The 7500-nt window shown below is 38.7% G+C and overlaps 1 protein-coding gene across 1 annotated transcript in view; it reads left to right on the forward strand.

The window, feature by feature from the left end:
• LOC113811035 (protein slit) overlaps window positions 1-7500 on the forward strand; it is a gene marked incomplete in the record, with an annotated part of 454281 nt that overhangs the window by 445475 nt on the left and 1306 nt on the right. The window contains 17 exon segments of the mRNA XM_070136863.1: window positions 73-144; window positions 231-394; window positions 1169-1301; window positions 1510-1581; window positions 1695-1766; window positions 1894-1965; window positions 2080-2151; window positions 2276-2456; window positions 2589-2788; window positions 2944-3083; window positions 3209-3378; window positions 3495-3693; window positions 3802-4036; window positions 4222-4445; window positions 4568-4776; window positions 5022-5196; window positions 5352-7500. The exon segment at window positions 5352-7500 is cut by the window's right edge and continues 1306 nt beyond it. Coding sequence (XP_069992964.1) covers window positions 73-144; window positions 231-394; window positions 1169-1301; window positions 1510-1581; window positions 1695-1766; window positions 1894-1965; window positions 2080-2151; window positions 2276-2456; window positions 2589-2788; window positions 2944-3083; window positions 3209-3378; window positions 3495-3693; window positions 3802-4036; window positions 4222-4445; window positions 4568-4776; window positions 5022-5196; window positions 5352-5578 — 2617 coding nt within the window.

Raw genomic sequence — 7500 nt, forward strand, 5'->3', positions numbered from 1 at the left:
TGCACATTCCATGCTTCTTCATCGTACAACAGTAAAGTTGTCCTTGCTAAAGTCTCATGTGAACCCCCGCAGGTCGCTGGCCAACAACAAGGTGACATGCATCTCCCCGGGCGCATTCAGCCAGCTGCCGGCGCTCACCGAAATGTAAGTTATGCACATGAGTTGTTAACGTGAAACACTGCCCTTTGCCCCACGCCGCACACGCTCACATCTAACCTGTCCGTCCGCAGCAACCTGGAGGGCAACCCGCTGCGCTGCAACTGCCACATGGGCTGGCTGGCCGAGTGGCTGCGGGGCCAGCGGTCCACGAGCGGCGTCCCCCGGTGCCACACGCCGCACCGCTTGCGCGACGTGCCCATCACGGAGGTCCCGAGCTCGGAGTTCGCCTGCGAAGGTAAACACTTCTGCGAAGTAAAGCGAAACGTAAACGTTTCTGCCGAGTGCTTCTGATGTGATCCTGTATCGAATCACAGCGTTTTGGGAGGCTGTGTGTGTGTGTGTGTGTGTGTGTGTGTGTGTGTGTGTGTGTGTGTTCGTGAATACGTGTGCACGTGTATTTTGCCAGCAGACTGGTCTTTCCCTTGTTTGTAATGGTTGGCAGAGTGACACAAACATAGCCTTAATGGTTTATTTCATAGCTTATTCCTTGTATACATTCCATTCAGTTATACTGAGCATCATGAGCTTTGAGGTTCCTCCGATGTGATTAATACGATGTACATTTACATATTTACAATCCTTTGTATATATCTCCAGCAGTATCAGTTATTGTCTGTTACTGACAGGTAACAGTGAATTGATTCTGCTAGTGTGTATGGAATATCAGTTAGTTTATACAAGTTAACTTTCTAACCCTGGTATTTTTGTGAATAATTACCCCTGCTTTATTTTCTTTGTCTTACCCATTGCTTCCCAGAATTGCAGCTAAGTATGTGGAAAATACGTTTGTAGGCAGTGTAGACCCAGTAGTCACTATCCAATAGAGACGTAGATGTAAATACACAACTAGAGTAATGCATGGTGCTTTGTAAATACGGCCATATTCAGAATATAAGTCACTGTGAAAGGAGAAACAGGTTACTCGCCATTGCTTACTTGCATTTCGTTTGTTGCCTACACGAGAAGGAACTCTGGCGGTGCATTACACTCCTATGCCTCGTTTCCCCAGGCGACGAGACAGGCTGCCTTGGCGTGGAGGAGCGCTGCCCCGCCGACTGCCGCTGCGAGGGCACTGTGGTGCGCTGCTCCAGGGCCAAGCTTCGAGAGATTCCGCTCGGAATTCCGTCGCACACAACCGAACTGTAGGTTCACTTGGTGGGGCTCTTTTGATAAGATCTCTGATGCAATGTGTATAGTTGCTTTGTATAATTGCACAACAATTGTATGTATAGATATAGTTTTATTCTGTTTTCTTTCCCTCTTCATGTGCAGTATGGTTTTAATTTTAGATGTTTATTTATTGGTGCAATTTGTACATCCATTACCATTTTAACACACTCCTTTTTGCAGGTACTTGGATGTAAACGAGATAACAGAAATTGATGCTGAGCGCCTTTCTCATCTGACTGCCCTGACAAGATTGTAAGTTGTACGAAACATCAAAACTTGATAGAATTATAATCTTTTTTTTATTTATAAGCATGCCTTAACGTTTGACTTTGATGCACAACTAAAACGTATTTGTTCCATTACAGAGACCTGAGTAACAACCAGATTGCAGTATTACAAAACAACACCTTTTCCAGTCTCCACCAGCTCTCTACACTGTAAGTGGTTGAGGGTCTCGATCACCTCCTCTTATTAGAAGACAGTGAAGTAAGATATCAGTGTAAATGATTTTCATTCTTATCTCATCAAAGCTAATCTAACATATTTTCTTCTTAATATTTTCAGTATTGTGAGTTACAACAAGTTGCAATGTATGCAGAGGGACTCACTTGCAGGCTTGCGAAAACTTCGCATTCTGTAAGTTCATTTTCTCTTTATTTTAATCATACTCTCTTAAAGTTTGAACAAATGACACATTAAAAAATAATGTGTATTTATCTGCCCTAATCAGCATTTCTATTTTCTAAATAGGTCAATTCATGGCAATGATATATCAAGGATACCAGATGGAGCTTTCCGGGACCTGGATTATATCACACACATGTAAGTAGAAAAATCAGTCCTCATATTTTAAGGCTGATCCTTTGCTTTCGTCAGTGAGCTATACCAGTATACATTGCATAAGATATATGCAGGGATTAAACATTTTTTCACAATGTTTTTACAGAGCAATGGGAGCAAACCCTCTGTACTGTGACTGCTCACTGGCATGGTTCTCTAACTGGGTGAAAGGAGATTATGTGGAACCTGGAACTGCTCGATGTGCTGAGCCACAAGCCATGAGGGATAAGCTGATTCTTACCACACCTACTCAGGCCTTCCACTGTTCACAGAAAGTTCCAGACGAGGTTAGTCAACACTAGAGACAGCATGTGTAACATTATTATGAAGTGCAAAGATGATGAAATAGTCTTTAATTTGTTTTATCAACAGCATACTATACAATATACAAATACCGATTACCTCTTATTTCTGTTTAGGTTCTTGCCAAGTGTGATTTATGTTACACTCATCCTTGTGAGAATGAAGGAGTATGTCAACCACTCCCTAACCGCAGCTACAAGTGTATTTGTCCTCCTGCTTATCATGGTCCAAATTGTCAATACAAAATTGATGCTTGCTATGGCAATCCATGCAAGAATATGGGAACATGCAAAGTTCTTGAAGCTGGAAGGTTTAGGTACGTATGCTAAACAGAAAAGATGTTTTCTTTATCATTAAAATTCAAATATTTAATGTTTCATATATTTGGAAAAGGGATCTCATTATCGTTAGTGATAGAAATGTTACAAGTAAGTCATCATAACAAACTGGGATATTTGTATCTTCTTTCAGCTGCCATTGCCCACCAGGCTTTGAAGGGGATCGGTGTGAAATTAACATTGATGACTGCGTAGAAAATAAGTGTGAGAACAATGCTACTTGTGTCGATCTTGTTGAAGAATACAAGTGCCAGTGTAACCCTGGTTACACAGGTGAGTTTCTGCCTTTGCAAAAGAGAATGGTTCTGTGTAATTTGCAGCTTCTTAAATACATGATAATGCAAAAAAAATATATATATATGATTTCCTAAGGTAATAATCATCATTAATACTCTCAGGTGATTACTGTGAACGCAAGATACCATTCTGCAGCAGAGAGTTCAACCCATGTAAAAATGGTGCCACTTGTGTGGATCACTTCACCCACTATGAGTGTCAGTGCCCTCTTGGCTTTGCTGGTGATAACTGCACAGAAAATGTTGATGACTGTGCCAACCATTTGTGCCAGGTATTTGATTACTTGTTGAATTGTTGTTATAAAGATTATTTTATTTTAAGATTTCACATTTGTTAGATTTGAATAATTTTAAACTGGGGATTCATGCTACCTTTCATTTCTTGCAGAATGGAGCATCATGTGTTGATGGTGTGAATGAATACACTTGCAAGTGTATTAATGAACATACTGGCAAGTTTTGTGAAGTGGGTCCAGCAGTGTTCCTTCAGACATCTCCATGTCAGCAAAATGACTGTCAAAATGGGATATGTTTTGTTCCTCCCAACTCCAAGGATTATGTGTGCAAATGTTCGCCTGGATTTTCAGGTAGATATAACAATATGAAACTGTTGTAAAATGATGTACTATAAAGTGTAAAAGACACTAGTTTGAAAACATTGTTCAATTTCAAATCAAACTTTATTATGATTCCAGGAAAGCATTGTGAATACTTGACACGTGTACATTTTGGAAACAACAACTCCTTCATTGCCTTGGATCCATTGAAGACACGGCCCTCCTCCAATGTCACATTGCATTTCCGAACAAACCGCGAGGATGGAGTGATCCTTTACACTGGGGAATCCGCTCATCTAGCTGTGGAGTTGTTCAAAGGCAGAATCAGAGTTTCCTATGATGTTGGCAACTATCCAGTCTCTAACATGTTTAGGTAATTTTTTCTTCTTCTTCTTTTTCCTTTTTTCTCTTTTCTTTACATTGTTTTAGAATTCAGGAGAAAAAGTGCAAAAGTAAGACTTGGATATATTAGATTTTCTATTAATTATCTAGAGTGGCATGTGGCTCTGGATATATGTATATGTATGTCTTTTGATTGATTATGATCATCATTTTCAGTTATGAAGTAGTGAATGATGGAAACTGGCACAGTATTGAACTCATCACAGTGAAGCAAAACTTCACAATGCGCATTGACCGAGGTACTGCTCGTTCCATTGTCAATGATGGAGTGAATGAATACCTCCAGCTGTCTGCACCGCTTTTCATTGGTGGTCTCCCCAAAGAAGCAGCTGAATCGGCAAATAAACGATGGCATCTTCGTGACACAGGGAGTTTCAGCGGTAAGTTGTATTACCTGAGATTATAAGCATGAAGATGCAAAAATCAAAAGATGCTTGAAGAAGTAACAAGCAAGAGGTAATGCAGTAATAGTATATGTATAATAAAAAAACGTTTTTTTCAGGGTGCATGGAACGGCTTTATGTGAATGGCCGACTGACTGATCTTGGATCTGGCCAGCAACACAAGGTAGCTCCAGGTTGTGGTGGTGAGGAAACTGTCAGAGATCAAGGTCTCAATGGACTTGGAGTGGTACATGTTGAGACTACCACCCTTGCAAGTGCAAAACACAGTGGCCGGCGCCGCAACAATGCTGTCAATAATGAAGTACAGGTTAGTGTGTAGATAATAGGGACTAGCCACAGATAGATTTTAATGAATGTATAATTATACCAGTAGTATGGAGTATTGGTTCAGAAACTGAAATTTTGCACAATAAGTTATTTTATGTAACCTTTCCAGTGTTTAGATTTCAGCATATGTGCAAGCCTATGTTTGAACAGTCTGTATGGTGTATAGTCACCACACTGCAATATGAATAATTGTTCTTGCAGTTGTTCATTTTACATATCTTTCAGATCCTTCCACCAGCAGTTGAAGAAGCTCAGAAAGAAGCAGAGGACATAGCTTTGGCAGATGCTTGTGAGAATCACAAGTGCCGCCGTGGACGATGCAAGCCAAAGCGTAATTCAGATGGCCAGGATTATTACTGTCGTTGTCGAACTGGATATTCTGGCAGGTTCTGTGATCAAGGTAAATAGTACTTGTGATTTTGATAATGTTTTATTGTTTGTAACTGACAAAAAGTACCATAGAAATTTGCCATTTTTTCCCAATAATTTTATATTTTCATTGTAAATTGACATGATTTTCTCGTGACATATTTTAATGGGACATGATATTTTCAGCTCCATCATGTCGCAAGGAACAGTTTACAGAGTACTATGTAGAAAATGGGTGCCGTTCAAGAAAACCCATTAAGAATGCCATATGCAGTGGAACATGTGGCACTCACTGCTGCAAACCACGCAAAACTAAGCAACGCAAGGTTCGACTTATTTGTAATGATGGAACATCCTATACAAAGGAGATTGAGATCATCAGGAAATGTCGTTGCTCCAGACGGTGTTACTAAAGAAGAAAACCAATGTGCAAGTTTTAGAAAAGACACTACTAAAAGAGCAATAGAGTGCTATATATGTGGCTTGTTTGATATCGGACTAAGTGAAATATAGTTTGAGGGAGGCAAACATGTTCACATACATGTTGAGAAAGTATTAAAAAGGGTGTCTGCATCAACCAGTGAAGGACAGTAGATTAATGGTCTTTATCCAGATATGTGTAACTGGAGCTGATGAACTGGCACCCAGGGTTGAAACTTATATGTAATCATATTATTGTAAGATTCTATTAGAATAACTGTTGAAGCCAACAAGTTACCTCCTACATGTCCTGTACCCATGGACCAAACCAGTGACTTTGCATTTTCTTTGCCCAATTTCACAAATGTATTATAGACATAGATAATTCTGGTAATTTTGTGCAGAGATATAATACTATAATGTGTCAGATTAGAATTGGTTATCAACAGGTATCCCTAAGATAGTATATATATCTTTGTCTTAAGTGGTCAGTTTAGAAACAGGCTGTTACAGTAATTGTGTTTTGATTGCCAAAGGACTGGCATAAAATACTAGAGGCAGCCAAAGTATGAATCATTCTGTAAACATAGAATGGAACATCTTCAGAAACTTTATGTTTTAATGAGCAGAGGGAGGACAGTAATATTCACTGAAATAGAGAGAAATAAATTGTGCAGTTTGACTTTGTAATAGTTCAGCTTTATCCAAAAAGGTCACATTTGCCATTTTATAATGAAAAGGCATGTAATAGACATTTCAGAGTGTACATATATGTATGTAAGTGTATATATGTGTGCTGCTGTATATGTATATACATACATACATATACACACACATATATATGTATGTGTGTGTTTATATATATATATATATGTCAGTGGGTGCGTGCATAGAGGTGTGTGTGTGTGTGTGCACATGTGTATGTGTATGTGTGTGTGTGTGTGTGCACATGTGTTTGTGTGTGTGTGTGCATGTGTGTTTGTGTGTGTGCACATGTGTTTGTGTGTACACATGTGTGTGTGTGTGTGTACACGTGTGTGTATGTGTGTGCGTGCACGTGTATGTGTGTGCACATGGCATGTGTGTGTGCATGTTTGTTTGCTTGTGTGTGTGTATATACATATACAGTATATTTATGTATGTGTGTATGTGTGGGTATGCATGCATAAATATGGTAGTCTGGATTAAATTTATCCTGTATTTTGAGTCCTGATTGGAAGAGAAAGGAGATTACAGTAGGGAAGACTCAGTGATGTACCCTAAACAAAATTAGTCTGGGTGTAAGCTGTATAGCAGTAACTTATAGTTTCCATTAGCTTGCCCAGCAGTATAACAAACAAATCTAATCACTGCAGTTGTTGCTTTAAGAGACATGCTCTGGCATGATTGCATGTATAAGTCAGCAGTTTTGATAACTGTTCATTAGATATATACCTTTCTCCTCGACTACTTACCTCATAAGCCGTTGTGTTTAATATCCGTTGCAGCATGCAATGTGTGTCATATATCAAAATATGTGTAATGTATACATAGCTAACATAAGTCATGTGGAATAACTGATATTTCATTTGGGTTTTAAAACTAAACTCTAAAGCAAATATCCATAATTAATTATTTTTAAGTTTCAGGATGTATATAGTGATCAGTGTTAGATTAGTTCAGATGATTTTTTTATGAACTGTATGATTGTTTTATCAAAGCTTTTATTTACTTGTAAAATATGATTTCACTTTTGTTGCATGTAATCATCACATCAAAGTCCCTTTTATTTTTTGTGTGCTATTAAATTATTTCATACTAACTATCTCATATTTCATAGGAATCTCAAGGTGAATTTTTCTAAGCCCATTTCAAACCTATAATCATTTATATTTTGTACAGAAGATGTGACGTAATATAAAGCTGACGTAGTTCA

The sequence above is a fragment of the Penaeus vannamei genome, chromosome 22 (assembly GCF_042767895.1).
Source record: "Penaeus vannamei isolate JL-2024 chromosome 22, ASM4276789v1, whole genome shotgun sequence".
Lineage (NCBI taxonomy): Eukaryota > Metazoa > Arthropoda > Malacostraca > Decapoda > Penaeidae > Penaeus > Penaeus vannamei.